Below are 21,269 nucleotides of genomic sequence, written 5' to 3'. Positions count from 1 at the left end.
CTCCCTCGGTTCATCAGAGATGGAGAAGACTAGTGTGGGTGAAAAGCTCACAGAAAGCTTCCTGGAGGAGGTGACGCCTGATAGGATATGTCCAAGATGTTACTGAAGGGAGAAACGCACAAGCCAGGGCCTGGGATGGGCCCGGTTGGGAGTGAGACCTCCACACCCGAGGGGCTGAGGAGGCTGGCCTCCAGGCGCCTCTGAGGGTCCTGGGAGAGGCTGCAACCAGTGGAGTCTTAGGGCAGCAGGCAGAGGGGGTAGGGCGGGGTTAGCTGGGGCTGGGGCCTTACAGTGACACCCTCCTCATACATGCGAGGACCTCTTGAGAAAGGAGGGAGCTGCCAGGCTGGGCCCCGGGCCTTGGGAATCTGTTGCTGGGGCCAGGGTCCGGCCTTCAACCAGAGTATCCCCTTCCCCAGGCTCTATGTGCTGAAGCTGTCAGACGACATCGGGAACTTTGGGGAGGTACGACTGCCCCTCCTCGGCTGCCTCGGTGTCTCCTGGGTGGTGGTGTTCCTCTGCCTCATCCGAGGGGTCAAGTCTTCAGGGAAAGTAAGTACCCCTCCCTCAGCAGGTCTGTGCCCACCCAGAAAGATCCTGCCTCCCCTGCCGGGGTGGTGTGTAGGAGTCGGGGGCAGGCGGTGATGAAGGGACATGAGAGGGGAGGAGGAACCGGAGGGCCGGCCGTGGTTGGGGGGCCGGGGAGGGGGCGCCCAGGGCAGGAAGAGCTTGGAGGAGTCCAGTGGAGGATCTTGCACCTTGCATCTTGCACGCAGGTGGTATATTTCACAGCCACATTTCCCTATGTGGTGCTGACCATCCTGTTCGTCCGCGGCGTGACCCTGGAAGGAGCCTTCACGGGCATCATGTACTACCTGACCCCACAGTGGGACAAGATCCTGGAGGCCAAGGTGGGCTGTGGAGGAGGGCCTGGAAGGGGCAGGGAGGGGCAGAGAGGTGCCTGCCTCTGACCCCAGCTGCTCTGCCCGTCCTGCCCCACAGGTGTGGGGGGACGCCGCCTCCCAGATATTCTATTCGCTGGGCTGTGCGTGGGGAGGCCTCATCACCATGGCATCCTACAACAAGTTCCACAACAACTGCTACCGGTGAGACTCTCCCTGCCAGCCCGGGGCTGCCCCTCTACCCTGCAGCCTTCCCCAGGAGTCCCCAGACCCCCAGGTCCAGTGCAGCCCCCTGGACCCCCTGCTAGGGCCCTCCATTCCACTCACGGCCTTGAGGTCCTGGGAATGCTGAGTCTGGATCCGGCCACTGGAGAACACAGAAGAAGGTGGGGACAGTGATGCCCCAGGGGTCTGTGAGGACTCAAGAGCCTCAACCTACTTGAAAAGGCCCAGAGCAGGGGCATCTGGGTGGCTCAGTCGGTTAAGTGTCTGACTTCGGCTCAGGTCACGATCTCTCAGTTCGTGGGTTCGAGCCCCGCGTCTGGCTCTGTGCTGACAGCTCGGAGACTGGAGCCTGCTTCGGATTCTGTGTCTCCCTCTCTCTCTGCCCCTCCCCCACTGGTTCTCTCTTTCTCTCTCTCTCTCAAAAATAAATAAATAAACTTTAAAGAAAAAAAATAAAGAAAGGCCCAGAGCAGACCAGGAAAGAGGTTGGGGGGCCTTCTGTTCCTAGAGCTTTCCATCTCAGTTCTTCTCTCAGCCCTAACTGGGCAAAGGGAAGCAAATTGCACATCCTGAGCCCCATTTTCCTCCCCGACAGGGACAGCATCATCATCAGCATCACTAACTGTGCCACCAGCGTCTATGCTGGCTTCGTCATCTTCTCCATCCTGGGCTTCATGGCCAATCACCTGGGTGTGGACGTGTCCCGTGTGGCTGACCACGGCCCTGGCCTGGCCTTCGTGGCTTACCCTGAGGCCCTCACGCTGCTGCCCATCTCCCCGCTCTGGTCCCTGCTCTTTTTCTTCATGCTCATCTTGCTGGGGCTGGGCACTCAGGTATGAGGTGCAGGACCTGGGCCAGTGGCCTGGGGAGGGAGGAGGCAGGGCCAGAGGCCAGGCCCCTGCTCTGATGGCCACATCCTGCAGTTCTGCCTCCTAGAGACACTGGTCACAGCCATTGTGGATGAGGTGGGAAATGAGTGGATCCTGCAGAAGAAGACCTATGTGACCTTGGGCGTGGCTGTGGCTGGCTTCCTACTGGGCATCCCCCTCACCAGCCAGGTAAGACCTGAGGGAAAAGCTGGGCTGGAGTTGCCAAGGTAGGGGGGCATAGTGGGTGGGGGAGCCCAGCCTCAGGCACCCCCGGCTCAGCTGCCCACTGGCCCGTAGGCAGGCATCTACTGGCTGCTGTTAATGGACAACTACGCGGCCAGCTTCTCCTTGGTTGTCATCTCCTGCATCATGTGTGTGTCCATCATGTACATCTACGGTAAGTGCCTGAGCTTCTGTGGCCTCTCTGAGCCCAGCCCCCGCCTATCCAAGCTGCTCTCCCAGCCCTGCTGACACCGCTCTCTCCAGGGCACCGGAACTATTTCCAGGACATCCAGATGATGCTGGGATTCCCGCCGCCCATCTTCTTCCAGATCTGCTGGCGCTTTGTCTCTCCGGCCATCATCTTTGTAAGTTCCGGGGCTGGCCCCTCCCTCCCTGCTGCCCCCAGGCGAGTGTCCTTCTCTTGGGAACCAGCAGAGGGAGAACAGGAGCCCATTCATCTGGCCAGAGCTCCCCGACGGGGTCTCTGCATCCACAACTCTGGCCATTGGGAGACGGAGAGAGGTTGCATAGTCAGGCGGAGACTTAGAAGCACCCAGGCACTGGCCTGGGGTTAGGAAGGGAGCATATAGAGCCCTGGATTTGACTGAAGACAGTGCCCAGCCTTGGAAGGGGAAAGCAGGCTGGCAGCAGCTGAGAGCTGGCCATCCCTGCCTCCTTGGCGTTCCTGCCTGGTATCCCCAGAGAGGTCTCAGGAACAATTAGTGATATTGGTGTCAGCTCCATTGGCTTTGCTGAGCTCCTGCCTCCAACCCCTCTTAGCTGAGGTGCCTGGAGTACGTGGTGTAAATGCGTGAGTGTTCCAGAAGCGGGTGGTACAAGTCAGATGTCAGCTCAGGGTCAGGGGCAACCTCTTAAGCCTTCCAGACTTGGGAGAGGGAAGATCTCCACCAGTATTCAACACCTGGGAAACTCCCACGAGGGAGATGAATTGGTGGAGGGAACTTCCCCATGGCCAGCAACCAGGCATTTTCTGCACGGTGTTCATGTATCAACTCATGTGATACAACTCTCGGGTATCGTTATTATTCCCACTTTACAGATGAGGAAATGGAGGCACAGAGATGTTAAGTAATCGACCGAAGTTTACACAGCTAATAAATGACAGAGCCAGCCTTCAAAGCAGGTAGTCCAATCTGGAGCCTGCAGGCTGGGCCAGTGCTACACTAGAAACACCCGCAGGAAGGGGGAGCGCTCCATGGACTACTGATTTTGTCCCCTTATGGTCAGGGTGGGAGGAAGGGGCACAAAGTGTTTGACAGTGAAGTGGTCACTCCGCAAAGAGGCAGGGCCATCTCTGAGTGACGGGAGGGTCAGCCCAGTGGCAAGGGCAGCATTCAGTCACGTTCCCGTCAAGCCCAGCTTCTCTGTGCCACAGGGAGCTCATCACCGGATTTCCACTTTGGCTCATGTTTCTGGGTGCGGTGGGGAAGGCCCCTGAGGGCTGAGGCCTCCACCACATGGGGGGTGTGGGATCTTCCCCGAGGCTGGCACAGGCACCAGCTCTGGCCACTGGCCCAGCTTTGAAACAGGAGGAACGGAAGCCTCCTGTAAGTGGTGGGAGGCCAGGGAGGCCAGACATTGCTGCCAAGCGCCCTGCTCTCCGGGGGTTGTGGCTGAGGCCGTGCCCAGGACCAGCCTGAGGGGAGCTCATCCTCTAGAGCTCCGAGGAGGCTGCCACCCTGGGCAGAGACCTGGGGTACCGACCAAGGCAGGGAAGGAGGCAGGAAGGAGATGGGCACAAGAAGCTTCCAGAGGGGCAGCCTTGGCCTGGGTCCCGTGTCTCTGCGAGATTGAGGCAAGGTGGGCAGTGCCCTCTCTGTGCTCAGAAAGCCAGGCTGGAGTCACCTTAAGGTGAGGACTCCAGGCCCCGTGGACTCGTGTGTCTGGGCTGTTGTGTCTTCTCTGGGAGCTTTACTTCTTTATATTTCTGAAAAACTCTTTTTGACAAACCATCTTTTTCCGTCAGGGATCAGGATCTAGTTCCATTCGGGAAACTTGACATAAGCTTTCACTATGTGCAGCATCCCAGGAGGGCCCCCCACTGGATGTGGGTCTTGCTCTCCTGAATTTGGTCACTGGGATGCATCTGAGAGCTCAGGAGGCCGATGCTGAGCCCTCCTGGTGAGTGGCGCACACATACCCAGGCCCTCTGGGTGGTCCATGAGCCACCCGCCCATCTTTCCGCTTCCTTAGTTTTTTTGCTGTTGCTGCTGCGGCCCCAGGCTCCACTTCCCGTCCCACTCATCTCTTTCCAAAGCGGCTCCTGGCCTCCAGCCTGACACCCATCATTTCTAGCCTTTGGGGCCTCCCCGGGCTGTCACCCTCTCTACAGCCATAGAGAGGGCTTCGCTCTCCCCTCTCCCCCATTGCCCCCACCTCTCTGCACAAGTCAGTTCAGATCAGCAAATGAGGTTGTGCCGGGCACTGTGCTGGGCCCTAGAGACCCAGAGCTGAGGCAATCCCAGGAGCTCCCCAGGCTATGGGAAACATTAAACGCTTAGCAGACAGAAAATGCCATTGAGAGCCCTTTGAGGAAGAGGGATGAGAAATCTGGAGAGCTTCTTGAAGGGGGCGACATCTGCACAGCATCTGACAAAAGGAAAATGTAGAGGATTCTCCAGAATAAATGAAGAGGGAGGAAAATGCTGGGTGCAGTCAAGACATTGAGACAAGGGTCATGTGGCCAGAAGGATGAGCTGAGATCTGGATGTGAGTTGGTAAAGCCCTAAGGCCAAGGATTTGGTCTTACTTCAGTAGGCACTAGGGAGCCATTGCGAGTCTTTGAGCAGAACTGACCGACTTCAAAGGGGACATCGATCGTTCCCTGGCTGATTCAGGATTATGGCGAAGATGGACCTCTCCTCTTCCGCAATGCCTACCTGCCCACCATGCCTTGGCCTCTGGTTCCTTCCACTTCTTCCACTACCCAAAACTTGACTTTGCCCCTGTCCTTCCCCAAAAATGTCTCTTTCTAGTTTGGGAAACTGGAGAGGAAGGAAAGGAGTGCTGAGAGGAGGACCGAGCCCCGGGGAAAGGCGGGGGTGGAGAGTACTGGGCAGGCCTCACGTGCACTCCCATCCCTCCTCTCTGCAGTTCATTCTCATTTTCACGGTGATCCAGTACCAGCCAATCACCTACAACCACTACCAGTATCCAGGCTGGGCTGTGGCCATCGGCTTCCTCCTGGCTCTGTCCTCCGTCATTTGCATCCCTCTCTATGCCCTGTTCCAGCTCTGCCGCACAGATGGGGACACCCTCCTCCAGGTGAGGGGTGGGGGCAGGCAGCAGCTAGCTGAACCGGGAGGGGGTGGGTGGATGGGGCTTAATGGCTTCTTTCTGAAGTGCCCTGCCCACCCCCCATGTCTACCTCTCCTGCAGCGTTTGAAAAATGCCACAAAGCCAAGCAGAGACTGGGGCCCCGCCCTCCTGGAGCACCGGACTGGACGCTATGCCCCCACCATACCGCCTTCTCCTGAAGATGGTCTTGAGGTCCAGCCGCTGCACCCAGACAAAGCCCAGATCCCCATGGTGGGCAGTAACGGCTCTAGCCGTCTGCAGGACTCCCGGATATGAGCACAGCTGCCCGGGGAGTGCCCCACCCCCGCCCATGCTCCCACCACAGAGACTGGGGAGACAGGGGACAGGTGTCACCGCCTGCCCCTGCCATGCCCTGGCCAGGGTGGCTGCTGTCACCTTGGCCATCACTGGTAGCGTGGTCATTTGTGCTCGTGTCCCCAGTGTTTACAGGTCCCTTGGATGCCAAGATGGCAGCTGGGGATGGGTGTGGGCGATGGGAGGGTCGGTGGGGGGCCCAAAGCACTTTGGAGGGGTCTCAGGCCAGGTCCCCAGAGATCTGCTGGGCTTTACCTGGCCTCTGATGCCCCCACACTCTGCCCTGAGCTGAGGTTCTAGGTTGGCCCCCCACCTGTCCCCCTCCTTAGGCCTCCAGCCTCCTGACCAGTGTTCCTGCCCTCAGAGCAGACCCCAGCCCTGCCCAGGCAAATTTGGGTCTTCCTACCTGGGAGCAGGGTGACGGGCTAAGGGGCTATACAGTGTTACTCGTCAGGCTGTGCCACCCAGCCCTGTTTGTCTGTGTAATTATTTTTGTAAAAATTGTATTATCGTGGTTGCCACTCCCATGCCCCCAGCCTTGGGCCCCGTCTGTCTTCCAGGCCTGCCTGGACCTCACTTGGCTGCTCTGGGGTCTCCACACCTCATTCCAGCCCTAGCTGTCAGGCCCAGCCAGCAGAGGCCCATGACCCAGCAGCCTGCCCAAAGCACTAGTTTCTGGGGGGTAGGGGTGGGGTGCTGCTCAGCAGGAGGTTTGGACCCAGAGCCCTGGGGAAGGGGACCTTACATGAACCCCCCTTGCCCTCCCCTCACCAGGCGAAAGGAAGGCCCAGGCTTCCCAAACTGGGCTGCCCTTGTTCATGTGCCAAATGGCCCCAGCCTGCGTGCCCCATCCCCTCTCTGGAGCCAGAGCTCCCTCCCCCTGCAGTGTCTGTCTGTCCATCCTCTGTGCCCCTCTGTGCAGTGACAGCCCCAGAACAGCCGCCTCTAATCCTCTGTAGCAATAACGGTGCACCGCCCACCCCTACCCATCCGTGCACCACTAGGATTTTAAAGTCCATAGATTTTAATGAAATTTCTATTCCTGTCTCTGAGCTGCTGCTGTGCTTTGTGTGAGTCCCCCAGGGGGACAAGAGTTGGGGCTGGGATGAGACCTCTGCCTGCCAAGAGTTTGTGGAGGGCTGGGAGAAGAAAGGCCAAAGGCTAGGATCGTCAGAAGCAGACACTATGGACTTGGCGAGGGGGTGGGGCAAGGGCCAGATAGACAGACAGCCTTGGCGTCCTGGCCAGGGCCCATCCAACCAAGACGAGATCTGAAGCGGGCTGGGCCACGGCAGCTGAGAGGTGGCAGCAGAGGATGGGGTGAGCCGAAGCCTACTTTGTGACCGGTCGTTCAGGTTGGGGCCTGGGGTGCTGTACTGGACATTGGAGTAGAAGCTGGCCTTTTCCCAGGGCTGCGCTGAAGCTTCCGTCCCCAGCGGCAGGTGGTAGTCAGGCCTCCAGGTCGGGGGCAGCGCTCCAGAGGAGGGGCAGGCAGGCAGCACCGGAGAGGCTCAGCCCAAACTCCAGAAGCCCCACGGAGGCAAGGCAAGGGTCTGAGACCCTTGGAGGACCCCGCGGGCTGCTGCCTGAACAGGAAAGAGTAGCTGTGAGTGAGCAGTGGCCTGACCCTAGGCCTACCCTGTCAGCCATCCACCTGCTCCGGTTTACCTATGGCTGGAAGAGACACAGGAAGGCCTCAGAGGCACCTGCAGCTCTTGTTGCATGGCCACCTTCTGTTCCCGTAGCTCTGGAGGACAGGTGTACCTGAGTCACAGCACCCAGGAGTTCCAGGGTGTGTAAAAGTGTGGGGCAGGGGGCAGCAGGCTGGGTGCTCTGGGGTCCACTTGGGATCCTTACCTGCCAGGGTGGGCTCTAGGGTGGCCTCAGAGGGCTGGGATGCCCCTGTATACTCCTCTTCCAGGCGGCGCTGCAGGGAGAGCTGGCTCAGTGCCCCGGCCACAGGCAGGGGAGGGGCAGGGCAGGATACAGAGGCCATGATCCCATGGCGGGACCCCAAAACCAGCCCAGGCAGTCCCTGGGGACAGCACACTCCCACCCTCCACCCAAAAAGCCCAGCTTGGTAAAGTGCTGGCTGGCTTGGACTCAGACTTAGGGAAGGGAAGGAGCCAAGGACCAGGGGCAAATTTCACAAGTTAATCTAAAAGTGCTGACCTTGGACTTAGGGGCTCAACCAGAATCTTCTGGATTCACACACACACAGGGAACGTGCACGTGTGAGAAAAGGACACAGGACTCGCACACCTTTACATGCACATACGCACAGGGACATGCCCGTTTGTGGGTCTCACGCACCAGGTGAAAGGCAGGTGAGTCTACACTCAGCAGAAGGGCTCTGGGCAGCGAAGCCCAGGGCCGCAGCTCACCTGCAGGATGGGGATCATCCTCTCCAACATGTGACACTCCTCCTCCAGGAGGCTCCTGGGACACATGGGAGTAAGGCAGCCAGGACCAGTGCCACAGGACTGTCTCAGCTGAGCCGTCCACATAGCGCTAACCTCCAGCTTTCACCTCCACCAGGCCCTCCGTCCTCAGCCCACCTTGCTCTCTGTGGCCGGGTGCTGGCCCAGCCTTCCAGCCCTTGCGGGCCTCTCCCTGGGCAGGATGTGTCCGTCCCTTGCCTCCCTCACAGTGCCCACCATCCTCTCTATTGCATGGGCCTCGTCCTGCCTCCATTCTGCCCTGCATCACGGCCATTCCTCTTCTCAAAACCTTCCGTGGTTCCCCACCTCAGGATAAAAATCCTCGGGGCTCAGCGCCTGCTGGCATCCATCATTAACCACTTCCTGGAAGCAACTGCACAGGCCCTGCAGCAACCCGCCCTTTCCACCTCTCAGCCTTCCCCTCCTGGTCTCCCCACCAGGTGTGCGGCCTCCTCCTCCTCTCTCACAGTCCAGTCCCAGTACTTCAAGACTGGTCCCAGCCCCATCCTCCCTGTCTCCACCCTCACCACGCACACTCAGGGGCCTCACCGCAGGTGTCTGGCAACCTGGTCGATGCTGGACACGTTCAGCTGGTCCTTGATGACGCTGAGGTCCCTCTGACTGCTGCTGGCAGATGAGGCCAACATCACAACCCCCCCCCCCCCGCCATGTTGCCTCACCCCAGGCCTTCAGGACACGAACGCCACTTCTCCCAGACAATCCTGTGTCTTTTCTCACAAAGACAACATAACATAGTGCAAAAGGGGAGGAGTTCTGGAGCCTGGGTTTGCAAATGGGCTCTGCCACTCTTCAGTGTGTGTGACCTTGTGCAAGTCGAGTATCCCTTCTGAGTTTTAGTTTCCTCATCTGTAAAAGGGGGCCACTGCTCCCCACAGAGTTGTGTAAGAACTAGAAATAAGTGGCTGCTTCCATTCACTTACGAATGTGCTCCTTTCTCACTTATTTCATTTGGTCCCCAGCGCTCTCTAACCCAGCCCTCACTGATCCATACATGTGGTTGTAGGAGGTCCAGCTCCAGGCCAGGAACTTCTCCGTGGAGCCAGGTGGAACCCACCAGCTGGCTGGGGCCCTCTGCTAAGCAGGGAGCGATCCCTCCTCTCCTACCTAGATTCACCTCCACTTTACCTGGATTCACCAGCTCTCATCTGGAATATCTCCTGTTCTGGCAAATTACACCCAGGCTCCTCCAGGGCAAAGCGCAGGACCCTGGGGCTATACTGGATCCAAACCTGGGTCTGGTCTCTGCAGAAGATCACAGAAAGAAACTCCGAGGCTCCTTCCAGGGAACCATAGGAAGGCAATCCTGGCCCCTTATCAGGCACAGGGCTAGCCCCTCTTAGTTTTGCTGTGGGGCTTAGCCCTAGGTCTGAGGTTCCCACCTGCCCTCGCAGATGGCCTTCTGGCGGAGACCAAGGAGTAGCTGTCTCAGTTCCTGGCGCACGAGGTCTCTTAGGAGGGGCGGTGGTGCCAGAAGGGAGGAGGGGTCAGAGGTGGGTCGGGAGCCAGAGGCTTGGGAGGATCTAGCCTCACGGAGCAGTGACTGTAGCATCACCACCTGCAAGGAGAGCTGGGACACCTTGCGACTGGGGAGAGAAGTGACGGGCGTGAAGGGGGCTGGGGGACTGAGGGGCAGAGAGGAGTCAAGAGGGCTGGGCGGACAGTGAGATGCAGCAAGATCTCGAGAGTTATCGGGCAGGGCCAGGGATCCGGAGGAGGTGGGGAAATCACCCGAATCGTGGGACAGGCCTGGAGTGACCCATCAGCCCACTCCCCACCTCTGCCCGCAGTTCCAGGCTCAGGTCCACCGTCGTCTCCCCCAGAATCCTCTTCACTTCGGGCCGCTCCGGGAGCGGAACGTGCTCCTCTACCAGCACCCACAGCGACGGGGAGTCCCAAGACATGGCCCGCCCGCGCCGCCACTCAGCGACAAGCGGCCCCAGGCTCCGACCTGCGGGAGAGCAGGTCGGAGCGCAGCATCACTACAAGGCTGGTAGTCCAAGGCTGGGCCCTGCCCCTCGCTGGCCTCGCGGGCCACGCCCTCAAGCTTGTCGCGTTCGCCGGCCTCTCCCAAGCCCCACCCTTGTTCTGCCGCCAGTCAGAGACTGGAATTACTGGGTTGGGAGCACTGGCCTCTGGCACTGTCCCTTCTGCCCCGCTTCTGCCTGACTCTCGGGGGCCGCGATTCCCGGTCACGGCCGCCAGGAGCCGGGCAGTGGAGACCAGGGCCCTAGCCCCGCCTCTTCCGCGCGGCCGTCACCATGGAGACCGCGCCGCTACCCAGGCCCCGCCCCTAGCCATCCCAGGTGGGGAGGGCGGCGCCAGCTCGCGGGGAGTCGGACCCACGGCGGAGGCAGGTGGTTTGGAAGTCCGACCATCCACAGAGCTCTGACGCCAAGTGCTGTGGGCTCATCTCTGGGCAGCATTCGGCTTCGGGGCAGGTGGGAAGAACCCAGAAATGGGACTCCCCCTGGGATTATTACTTCGTTGCCTCCCCTAGCCCGGAGGCAGCGGCAGGGTAAACCTTTCCTCTTAGGGTTGGCGGAAGTCTCGCGAGCGACTGCGCTTGGAGGGGCCTGGGGAACCAGGACAGCCCGGGCCAGACGGAAGAATTGGGCCAGGTGCCCTCCCACAACACACAGAGGGACCTAGATCCCCAACCCCAAGCAGACAAAGGGGCTGCTCCATTCACGTTTTTTACTAAAGCACCCACACAAGTTTCTGTGCAATGTACAAACAACGAGCCGGCCCTGGGGCTACTGCCTTCTCTCCGAGACAGGGAGGCAAGAACCTGACTGACTGATCTAAGCCCCGCCTGCCCCGCATGCAAAGCCCAACCCCAAGATCCCGGGCAGCGACACAGCACCCCCTCTGGTCCCCTCCTGGGGCTGCTCCTCAGCAGGGGGCGCACCAGAGTTTGCCCCTACAATGTTGAATGAAAAAGGTTTCCCCTCCCCTGGGAGTACGGGGGATCCTCAGGTCTGAGAATTCCCCCTGGAAGCGACACTGCCCCCTAGTCATACCTCCCACTCTTCCAGGCCCTAGAGGGACTCAAGGGGGGAGAAACTGAGGCACAGAGAGGTGGAGTGACCTAGCCCAGGCCACTCGGTGAGGCAGTGCAGGGGCTGGCCCGACCCTGACGGTGAGGGAGGGCTGGGCTGGGGAGGAAGGGGCAGGAAGAAGGGTTGACCCCAGAGAGGGCCACACTTGAGGGGCTTGCCCAGGTTGGAAGTCCCCCAGAGTAGGTTCTGAAACTTCCAGGTGCAGCTGCAGGGGGGGCCTATTGAAGACCCTCCGGAAACAGAGCCCACAGTCTCAGTCCTGGGAGATCCCCCATAGAGCAACCACCAGCCAGGCTATATAGGTCAGTCCTCTGGCAGGCAATCCTTGGCACTGGGAGCCTTTGTCCATTAGTATCAGCCCCGAGGGGGCCATGATGGGGGCCGCCCAATGTCCACTGTGATATTGGTGAAGAGCGGTTGCCGAGACACCTCCAAGACCTGGTACCGCACTGACCCGATGCCATCCCGCTTCATGGTCAGCTTCGTGTTTTGAATCTTGGTAAACCTAGATAAGATGGAAGTGGGTCCAGATCAGGGTTACCCAGTAAACCCAGTAAACCCAGTATGAGATTTCTGGGCTAAGGCTCAAACCACCCTGGCTTCTTCCAGGGATGACTCTGTTCTCTCACCACCCCCTCTGCCCGTCATCTGCTTGGAGCCCTTTTGCTCTGGCATCTGCCTTCAGAACAGAGATCTTAAACCCTTGAATCCAGAACTGTGACACCCTCACAAATCTCTCTCATCTCAGACTTTTCTTCCAAGCCTTAGACCCAGACATGGGTAACCCACAGGCACCTCAAATGTGATGTGTCTTGTGTCGGGTCATCATCTTCACTCCCCAAACCCCTCTTCTCTGTGCTATCTTCCCTGTCCCTCACCACGTACTTACTGAGCAGTCCCCAAGTGCCAGGCTCTGCTCTAAGTACCAGAGACACAGCCATGAACAGCACAGTAAGGTTCTTCCTCTCATGGCAAGTCTATTCCACTAGGGAAGACAGGTAACAGACAAGGAACACATCCGGGTGCTAAGGGAAACAGGAGAGGGAGACCAAGATGGCTGCCTTGGAAGGGGTGAACATGTGACACCACACTGACAGCAGGGGAAGAGCATTCGGGCAGAGGTAAGCATATCCTGACCCTAAACTGAGAATGAGAATTTGCACAGCAAGGGGTTAGAGCTTAATGGGCCAAGGGCTTAGGAATAGCATGGAGGCTAGAGCATGTAGAGGCGGGGCTATGTAAGTCAGAGGAAGCAGCTTTTTTATTCTGTGAGTGAGAAGACAGGGATTTTTAGCCCATTGATGGGATGGGGTGGGGGGCGGGGCAGAGGATGTGAACTGCAGAAGGGCAAGGGGAAACAGGGAAGCTGGTGAGAGGCCACTGCAGTAGTCCAGACAAAATGACAGAGGCGGTGGAGGGAGAGGTGGATGGGCTCAGATGTGTTTTGGGAATGGCACGGACACAACTTGCTGATGGTTTAGACATGTAGGGTGAGTGAAAGAAGAATCCAGGAGAACGGGATCTGAGACAAAAGCAACTAGGTGGATGGAACCACCATCCAGAGTACCTTAAGCCAGAAATGCTGTGCTGTCTTGCCACGTCCTCACCCAAGGCAGATATCACGAACTGATGATGACACCTAGGCCTGAAATAGGACCTAGGCTCCTGGCATGTGCTTCTAGAGCTCTGCTCCCACCCTCATCCCAACTGTTTGGACCTTTCCGATCCTTCCGAGCTCGAGCTCGGCTTGGATCCCTCTCTGGAGCCATCCCAACACCGAGCACTCTCCCTTGGATGCCCTGCAGCCCCTCTTCTCCCTCCCCCGCTCACCACGTCTGTTATCTGAACTGCTCTTTCATCAGCTCCCTGTGCCCTGTGCTTCATGCTCCTGCCAAATGTCAACCTTCCACTGGTGCTGCAACCGACCTCCCCACTCTTATATCCTGGGTTCAGAACAGAACAAGCCTACTGCTCCATCTGGGGGCACAGCAGGCACACACCTATCACACCCCTGGGCCCGGTGGATTCCTCCAAGCCTGGTCGGCTCCCTTCCTGGCCCACCAGCAGCTCTGCCAGCCCTTCACCTTCTTCAAACTCAAAGGGTGATCCTTTCAAACGCAAATCTCATCCTGCCCGTCCCCTGCTTAAAGCCCTTCTGTGACTCCCCAGTGCCCCTGGGACAAAAGTGAAACTCTCATCTTGGGATATGCAACCCCAAACACCCAGCACTGACCCCTCTACTGTCACTCCCAGCCTTCAGAGATCGTAATACCAGACTTTCAGATTCTCGGCATGTTCACATTTCAGACTCCTGCAAATGCTATTCCTTTCCAAACTGACCACCTCCACTAGCCTGGTGAAGATAGCACTGTGCCCAAGGCAGGTGTGTGACAAGTACCTATTGAATAAATAACCTTTCCAAGTTCCGAGTTTACCATCACCTCCTCCAGGAGGACTCCCACCATCACTCCCTCTTTCTGCCAGGACAGTACATGCCCTGAACCTTGTGCTGCAACTGCCTGTCTCCTTCCCTGGAATGAACTTCACATGGGATGTCCAGCTGGGACTGGCTCTGGGCCCCCCTCCCACCAAGGTTAAAGCAGTGCCAGGAAGTGCCGGTCTACACTGCATGCGCCCTCAGGTGCTCCTCCCAGCCAGCACCAGACACCAAATATTGCCGCATCCTCGGGGACAGAGCAGCCCACTCCCGTCTCAGAGAGGCCAGCACTATCTTTCCGCGCCCTGCCCCACATCGCTCAGGCCACCTTTATTGGGTCCCCAGGCCCAGGAGCTGTGCCCGGCGCCTGCTATCTCTTGTCCCATTTGCTCTGGCACAAGGGAGGTCTGTGAGGACACCGACGGGAATGTAATCTACTTGGTGATGATTTGAGCCCTGCCTTTACATTCCTGTCACCCCTCGGAATTAGGAGGACAGAAGTCTGGAGTGAGGCTGAGCTGGGGGCTAGGGAACAGGAATCAGGGATGTGGGAGTCATCTCTAGGAATCGAGGGTCAGGGGCCTTGGGGAAACATCTGGGGATCAGTGGCGCTGGGGAGTCACTTCTAGGGAGTAAGGGATTAAGGGCACTTGGGGTCACCTCTGCGGGTTGGGCTCGTTATGCTTGTCCCGGTCGTGCTTGATCATGCGGTAGCGGCCTATGCGGATGTCTGGGCGCGAGATCTTCATCCCAGTCAGGGAGATCCTGGGGATGGGGACAGACGGGCTGGAGCAGGCACCAGGAAGGGCAAGGAGCCTCGCCCAGTCTGCGCTGCACCTTCTGCACCCGGTCTACTCCCGCCCCGCCCCTACTCACCGGTTGAAGATGTCGTCATCCTCGCCACCCCAGCCCCAGTACTCGTTGGGGAAGCCATTGATTCTCAGAAACTGGGCTTTACTCAGGCCCGACACACCTCCAAAGTACCCAGCATAAGGCAGCCTGTGGCATGGAAGGGCAGGTGTCAGTGAGAGGCCTGAGGGGATTCCAGAGGGAGGGCCAGAGATGGGGTGGGGGAGAGTGTGCCACAAGGGCCAGAAGCAAGGGGACGCTGGATGTGGTGCAGACAGTAGGGGTGGGGAGTCTGGGTCCAGTTGAGAAAGGAGCCCTCACCGGAAACCAAACTTGTCCATGGCAATGGCAAAGTGGCGGGGCTGGTCACCACAGCGGTACAGGTTTCGGTCATCCATGGGGACCAGGTCCACGTCACTGAAGATGAAGCAGTCATAGGTGGCATCCTCCTTCAGCGCCTCTAGGAAGCCCACGTTGAGCAGCTTGGCCCGATTGAAGGTGTCCTCACCATGCTGGGGTTGGCGCAGGGGAAAGGTCAGTTCTGGGCCTGTGACTGGCAGGCACCTGCCACTCTACCACTGTCCAGAAGTCCCCAGGGGCCTACTACTACCCCCCGCCCCCGCCCTGCCCTCCGAGTGGATCCCCTAAGTCCAGCTTGTTGTCCTGGACCTGACTTCTAAGGCTTTCCATGACCTGGCTCCAGTCTCCTCTCTGGCTGTTGCCTTCAGACCCCATGGCCCAGCTGTACTATGTTCCTCAGCAGCCCCAGAACATGCCAGGCTTTACTGCCTCAAGGCCTCGGTGTTAGCTCTGGAATGCTCTCCTTCTCTGCTTATCAGGCTTATGTCTGGCAAGGCCTCTCTGATCAAACCTCCCCTCCTCGGCATAATTATTCATTCTTTCCTATGAGCCTCACTTATGCCAGTGTCTGGGCAAACTGTGATTCAGAGCTCTCGTTTCACTCCTTTCACCCCTACATTCCAGCACGCCCTACAGCCCTGTCCTTGATGCCAGGCATCATCTTTGTGCTGGTGGGAACCTTAGAGAAGAGCAGCCCTGTATCCCTGCTGAGCACAGTCACAAAATGAGATGAACAATGAATGCCCCAAATGACCAGTGTCTAAGGTAAAGAAACAATGGGGACTGAGCCACTAAGTCTCAGCCACCTGCCCCCTCTGGCTCATCTGGATCCACATCCAACTCCCTGGGCAGCCTCTGGGACTGGGACAGGACCTGGCTAGATTCACTGGTCTCCCCAGCAAAATGACAAGCACAGGGTATACAGGCAGCCATGGCCCAGTGAGCCTGGGGGTCCCCTGAGAAATAGGGCTGCAGGGCCAGGCCTCCTTGAGGCTGGGTTCCTGGCCATGCAGGCCCAAGCTCCAAATTCTGGCCAGAGCGAGGAGGATCCCATGGAAGGAGGTGACCCCGAGCCCCTGTCCCAACTCATAAATTACAGACTGGAGCCAGACTGGAGAGGGTGGGCCCTGCTGGAAGAAGAAGAGGAATCCTGGCCCCTCCTTCCCACCAGCCAACCTGGGCCTGACGGGGTGGGAGCTGCTCCCCTAAACCACCTAGCCCCGCTTGCTCTCTTTCCTCCTGGCCCTTCACTTCTCTCCTACCAGCCCTCGCAGCAACTCTGTGTTTTCTCCTGGCTCATCGGCTCTCCTTTCTGACCTCTCTCACCAGCCAGGAGCCCTAGGTTTCTCCCACGCAGCTCATAAGCACGCTCAGTTTTACCCCATCTGAAAAATAAACCTCTCTCTAGCCACCGCCCTACCTTTGCCTTCCCTTCTCAGCAGAGTAGTTTTTTAAAGAGTTGTCTCCAATTGGCTATTTCCATTTTGTCAAATCTGATTCCTTCTTCAACCCACTGCAATCTGCTTCCGCCCCCACCATGCCCCTGAAATGGCTCTCGCTGGGCCCACCTTGTTGCTAAATCCACTGGACGCTTCTTAGTCCACATCCTCACTCCCCGGCAATACTCACGTAGCCACCATGCTTCCTTCTGGACACTTATTCCTGGGCCTCTGGGACACCACACTCTCCAGGGGCTCCTTGAACATTTCTGGCCAACCTTCACAGCCTCTGTGGCACTGTCCCTTTCTCCACCCGTCCCTTTCATACTGGTTTTCTCCTCTCGGGTCCCATGCTCCCTGGGCAGGTTGGATGTTGTTGGGTTTTAAGGACCCTGTGCATGCTGGTGGCTCCCAGATCCCTCTCTGCACCTCAGGCCTCACTCCTGGTCCGACTGCCTCCTGAACATTCCTCTCATACTTCACCCAGACACTCAAACTCATCACATGCAAAAAAGAATTCAGAGTCATGTTCTCCCCCAGACTGGCCCAGTTCCTGTGCTCCCCTCTCACTCACAGGTGCAGCCAACCACCTGGCAAACAGCCAAGAAGAAACCCTCGAGATGCCCTGGCAGAGCAATCTTCCCAATAAGAAACGTACACACCACTCCCTGTTTAGAACCTTCCAGTGGTGCCCCATTACCTGGAGCTCAATTGCTTCACATGCCTCCAGAGACCCTTCTGGATTTGGCCTCCACCAGCAACTCCAGCATCATCTTTGCTACCCACCCTACACGTTGGACTCCACACCTCAGCCAACAGTTCCCGAACACACGAGACCCATTCTCTCACTGGGGCCTGGGGCCTCCAGTCTGTCTGTTGGCTGATGCCTGTTCATCCCTCAGGGCTGGACAGGGCCTCTATGTGCTCCCACAGCACCCTGCTCCGACTCATCTCACACCATCTTCCTGGAGTCTACAGAGATCCAAGTCCAAGTATGGGAGTCCCAAGTATGGGAAGGAGGACCTGATCGCATCCTCCCCAGACTCCAGCAGCCAGCCCCAGCGAGGCCCATGGGAAGGCTTAGACACTAAGCTGAGTTCCCGGGCCTCTGCTATGGCCTTGGCCCTGATGCAGACTCCATTTCTCTTTCAGGGTCTAACTCTCCCTCTCCTGGGGCTCCTCCACATCTCCTCACAGCCAGCAGACCCTACATTTCCACCTCCATGGGGCGGGGCCTATCAACCGTAGACAATGGGGCTCATCCCCACTGAGGCCATGCACACACCTGTCGGTGTGCGTGCCAACATTCGCATGCGCACACTCCTCTTCACACACACGCAAACCTTCCTGTGTGTGCATGGGCGTACACGTAGCCCCAGGCGTACATCCACAGCTCCACACAACCATAGGCAGACAAGAACCCACAGATGCCCCCAACCCCACGGATGCCCCACAAGGCACGTGGGTCCCCACACCTACAGGTGCTTATGGGTTCCCTGGTGGCCGGTGCGCGGCCTGGGGCCACAGGAAGCACACCTGGTTGATGACGTAGACGCCATAGCGCAGCCGCTGTCGCCTCAGGATGGGGTGCAGATAGTGGAGCCAGTAGCGTAGGTGGTGCTCCCGGTGTCGAAAGGGGATGATGACTGCCACTGTCTGGGCGGGCGTGCAGTCAGGTGGCGTATAGCGGCCGCCCAGAAGCACGCCTGGGTTCTCCCTCTGCACCCGCTCCAGTGGCATGGGTGAGGTGAACTCAATCAGCAGTCGGCCCACTGCAGGCAGGACGGTAGCGGGAATCAGGCCTTCTTCAGAATCCAGGGACACCAGCCCTCTCCCGCAGCCCAGGGGTGGGCAAGGGAACCCCAGGAACAGCCCTCTCGCGACAGACCCGGAGCCCCAGCGCTCCCATGGATCATTCCCCAAACCAAAATGGTCAGGTCTTCTGCCCACCCCAATAGGCAGGCCCCACCCTGCAGGCTCACCAAGACCAGGCGGCGAGTCAGGACAGGGAGGCAGGATGGGAGCCGTGGGGCCCGGCCGGGCACTGGGAGCCTCAGGGAGCCCCGAGCTGGGGGCAGTGGCGTTGGGCCGAGAGAAGTTGGTGCTGCTGCTGGCAGCTGGGTGGAGGGCACGGGCAGGGCCCCGAGCACTGAAGCGGCTGAAGAAGGCCAGGTGCTGGGCGTAGACGTCAAAGTAGAGGATGACGGCCACGAGAAAGTGCAGCAGGCAGAGAAGGAGCACAGCCTTGCACACGCGCTCCAGCGTCCCCCCCAGCAGTCTGCTCATCCCGCAGGCGGCCGCCGGCCCGCCCGATGGGCCCGGGCATCCGGCTGCCGGCCTGCACAGGGGGAAGAGAGAAACAGACCCAGAAGGTCAGGGCCCTGTGGGCAAGACTACCCACCCCTCTCCCGCCCGCTGCTCACACTCACGGATCCACATCCTCACACTTACCTGCTCGTACCCTGTGATACTCACGGGCTCACATTCTACCTGCAAACAGATACACAGACACGGTCCCTGACAACTCACTACTCACACATCCTCACACACAAGAGTACTAACCCACATAGGTGTACATTCGTTGTCCTTGCTGACACGCATACACACAAGCACAGCTTCATGCACTCTCACGCTCAGGTACACGCCCTTACTTGACACACACCCCCATGTGTTCTCAGAAACACGGACAAGTGACTTCTAGTCACACTGGTTCATACCTCAACACGGAAACACGTTTATCTGCAGACCCATATGTGTACCTGCGCCCCCAGAGGACAACACCCCACAGGGTAGCATCCTCAACCCAGGACTCGTGGTCTGGGGAAGGGAGACCATTTATTGAGTACCCACCATGCAAGGGGGCTTGGTACTCACGACGTCAGTTAGTCTTCCCAGAAGCATGGTGGGCAGTGGTTGGGTTGGATAGGTACCAGTGGCAAGTAGGCCAGGCCAACTAGGACCAGGCTGGCAAGTGGCCCTCAGCATCCAGGAGGCCCAAATACGAATGAGATGTTTATGGGTTCCCTTCCCTCCGGAGCACGAGGTCAAAATACAGGGTGGGGCATGAGACACCCCTCCTCTAAGACCTCAAGGATTGGGATGAACTTTCTGGCGCCTGCGCAGCACTGCTCGCGCTGATTCCCAGAAGGAACATATGGGCCCTGGAGGTGGGTCCAGCACCAGCAGGCAGGAAAGGGTCTGCCTGGGCCACAGCTCCAGCTGCGGTTCCAACAGAGCACCAACACTTCTGGCAATGCTTCAGGAAGCAGGCTGAGTCTCACAGATACCCAGCAGCACACAACCACAGATACCTGGAGTCCCAGCTAAAGTCACCTGCACTCAGGACACACAGAGAACTACATATAGAGTCACAGACACACCCCAGCGACAGTAACAGTAACGCAGAGTCACACACTCACAAACAAAGCCGCTGCTCCTCGATGTACACAGCCATGCATGCAGGCTCCCCGGCAGCTCAGACGCCCGGCCCCACGTGCAAACATTCCCACCCCTCCCTCCCGGGCAGGGGTTCTGGGTCAGGCTGGCGGCCAGGCTGCGAGGTGCGCTTGGGCGGGGCTGGAAGACAGAGCGGCCTGAACACGTGGCTCCCGGGACGGGGGAGGCAGCGAAGACCCGGTGGGTGTGGAGCCGGGGCGGGGGGTGGGGGGGGGGGCGTGGATGTGGGGCGGGGGCCGAGGCAAGGAGGAAACGTGAGTGGAGCGCCTCCCCGAGCCACGAGGCCGGGGCGAGCGAGGACAATAAGGGAGGCTGGCAGGGGGCGGGCAGAAGAGTCCGGGGGGGAGCCGAGGGGGAGGGGTGGGGGTGGGGTGGGGTGGGGAAACGCCAGGCCGGGGTCTGACCGCCGGCGCCTCTCACCGGCTCCTGGGCGGGGATCGCGGGGCCGCGCTCGGGGCGCTCCTGGCGGGGCCGGGTCTGGAATGTCGGGGCCCTGGGCTGGGGGCCGCGCGCGCACCCCTCTCACCCGGCGCTCGGGGCTCAGCAGGGGGTGCCGCTCCTGCTCGGGCTGGGTTCCCGGCTCCCGCGGCTGCGGACGGCTCCGTCCCCCATGGCCCGGCCCCGCCGCCTCCCGCCGCCCGGTCAGCGGCCCCTGCGGCCCCCGGGCCGCCTCCCGCCGCCGCCGCGGGCCATGGAGCCGAGCCGCCCCGGGGGGCAGGGCGGGGCCGGGCGGCCGGGCAGACCCACGGACCCGAGGACCGATGGACCACAGCGCCGCCGCCTCCCTCCCGCGCTACGGCGCCTCGGAGGGGCAGGCCCGGCCGGCGCGCCCGCGCGCGCGCCCCCGCGGCCCCCGCCTCCAGCGCGCCCGCACCCGCCGCGCGCCTCCGCCACCCGCCCCTCCCGCCGGCGGCCAAGCGCGGCGGAGCGAGGGGCCGGGGGTGGCGAGGGACCGGAGAGGGGCGGACATCGGTAAGGTCACTCCAGAGGTTGGATTCGGGGCCTGGATGGGGCGGTGTGGGTGGGTCAAACCCATTTCGGGGTGGGTGTGGGCTGGAGCTCGAACTCCGCCGTAGAAGGGGGCCTGGAAGTTAGGCGACACAAACAGGGAGGTTAGGGATTTGTCAATTCATCGATAGGAACAGGATTAAAGGTCCGCCAGCTGGGCAGGACCCTTAAAGGCGAGGACAGACGTGTGTGGCAGGGGCTTCTAGGGTAACAGAAGGTTGGTTAAGAGACTGCACGGAAGAGGGAGGAACTGGACAGGGCCCTGGGAACAAGGATTCAAATTTGTTACTGGCAGGGGATGGCACTGGGATAGGCAGAGGCAAATGAATGGGCTCCAAGCTCCAGAGG

The 21,269-nt window shown here is 59.5% G+C and overlaps 3 protein-coding genes across 16 annotated transcripts in view; 1 reads left to right on the top strand and 2 right to left on the bottom strand.

Annotated features, from left to right (window-relative positions):
- Window positions 1–6,903, top strand: part of SLC6A9 (solute carrier family 6 member 9) — a 31,638-nt gene extending 24,735 nt beyond the window's left edge. For 8 of the 11 annotated variants that reach the window (XM_043574717.1, XM_043574718.1, XM_043574722.1 and 5 more), the window contains 9 exons: window positions 420–552; window positions 777–911; window positions 1,003–1,106; window positions 1,723–1,960; window positions 2,051–2,185; window positions 2,294–2,393; window positions 2,483–2,583; window positions 5,333–5,503; window positions 5,582–6,903. In XM_043574717.1, the coding sequence (XP_043430652.1) occupies window positions 420–552; window positions 777–911; window positions 1,003–1,106; window positions 1,723–1,960; window positions 2,051–2,185; window positions 2,294–2,393; window positions 2,483–2,583; window positions 5,333–5,503; window positions 5,582–5,812 (1,348 nt within the window). In that variant the 3' untranslated portion in view covers window positions 5,813–6,903. The remainder of the gene's footprint in view (window positions 1–419; window positions 553–776; window positions 912–1,002; window positions 1,107–1,722; window positions 1,961–2,050; window positions 2,186–2,293; window positions 2,394–2,482; window positions 2,584–5,332; window positions 5,504–5,581) is intronic. The other 3 variants (XM_043574720.1, XM_043574725.1, XM_043574719.1) reach the window with 1 other exon arrangement.
- On the bottom strand, window positions 6,863–10,877 carry CCDC24 (coiled-coil domain containing 24). 2 transcript variants are annotated; one of them, XM_043574730.1, is made up of 8 exons: window positions 10,089–10,877; window positions 9,693–9,868; window positions 9,439–9,555; window positions 8,842–8,916; window positions 8,236–8,290; window positions 7,709–7,778; window positions 7,520–7,598; window positions 6,863–7,437 (listed from the first exon to the last, which is right to left on the bottom strand). In XM_043574730.1, the coding sequence occupies exons 1-8, from the start codon at window positions 10,212–10,214 to the stop codon at window positions 7,203–7,205; spliced, it is 933 nt and encodes a 310-aa protein (XP_043430665.1). In that variant the 5' UTR covers window positions 10,215–10,877; the 3' UTR covers window positions 6,863–7,202. The 2 variants fall into 2 exon arrangements, with proteins under 2 accessions (XP_043430665.1, XP_043430666.1); XM_043574731.1 differs by having other exon boundaries at window positions 9,693–9,896; window positions 10,089–10,199.
- A 113-nt stretch (window positions 10,878–10,990) lies between these two features.
- B4GALT2 (beta-1,4-galactosyltransferase 2) lies at window positions 10,991–20,540 on the bottom strand. 3 transcript variants are annotated; one of them, XM_043574728.1, is made up of 7 exons: window positions 20,440–20,540; window positions 18,440–18,795; window positions 17,994–18,229; window positions 14,980–15,170; window positions 14,686–14,808; window positions 14,470–14,574; window positions 10,991–11,877 (listed from the first exon to the last, which is right to left on the bottom strand). In XM_043574728.1, exons 2-7 carry the CDS (start codon window positions 18,741–18,743, stop codon window positions 11,727–11,729), a joined length of 1,110 nt encoding a protein of 369 aa, XP_043430663.1. In that variant the 5' UTR covers window positions 18,744–18,795; window positions 20,440–20,540; the 3' UTR covers window positions 10,991–11,726. The 3 variants fall into 3 exon arrangements, with proteins under 3 accessions (XP_043430663.1, XP_043430662.1, XP_043430664.1); XM_043574727.1 differs by lacking the exon at window positions 20,440–20,540 and adding an exon at window positions 19,877–19,979; XM_043574729.1 differs by lacking the exon at window positions 20,440–20,540 and adding an exon at window positions 18,909–19,284.
- Window positions 20,541–21,269: the final 729 nt, after the last annotated feature.

Source organism: Prionailurus bengalensis, chromosome C1 (genome assembly GCF_016509475.1).
Source record: "Prionailurus bengalensis isolate Pbe53 chromosome C1, Fcat_Pben_1.1_paternal_pri, whole genome shotgun sequence".
Classification (NCBI taxonomy): domain Eukaryota; kingdom Metazoa; phylum Chordata; class Mammalia; order Carnivora; family Felidae; genus Prionailurus; species Prionailurus bengalensis.
The sequence above is the reverse complement of the archived record's forward strand: the minus strand, read 5'-3'. Positions and strand labels throughout refer to the sequence as shown.

Bases quoted from the DNA above. Each gene is read 5' to 3' on its own strand.
- B4GALT2 (XM_043574727.1), bottom strand. From the start codon at position 19,911: ATGGCTGTGTACATCGAGGAGCAGCGGCTTTGTTT. The intron at 18,230-18,439 runs GTGAGCCTGCAG...TCCTGCCTGCAG, and splicing joins TGACTCGCCGCCTGGTCTTG to TGGGCCGACTGCTGATTGAG. The intron at 14,809-14,979 runs GTGAGGGCTCCT...TCCATGCCACAG, and splicing joins ATGGACAAGTTTGGTTTCCG to GCTGCCTTATGCTGGGTACT.
- CCDC24 (XM_043574730.1), bottom strand. From the start codon at position 10,214: ATGTCTTGGGACTCCCCGTCGCTGTGGGTGCTGGTAGAGGAGCACGTT. The intron at 8,917-9,438 runs GTAAAGTGGAGG...ATCTGCCAGCAG, and splicing joins ATGAGAGCTGGTGAATCCAG to CAGTCAGAGGGACCTCAGCG. The intron at 7,779-8,235 runs GTGAGCTGCGGC...CTCTCCCTGCAG, and splicing joins GGATGATCCCCATCCTGCAG to CGCCGCCTGGAAGAGGAGTA.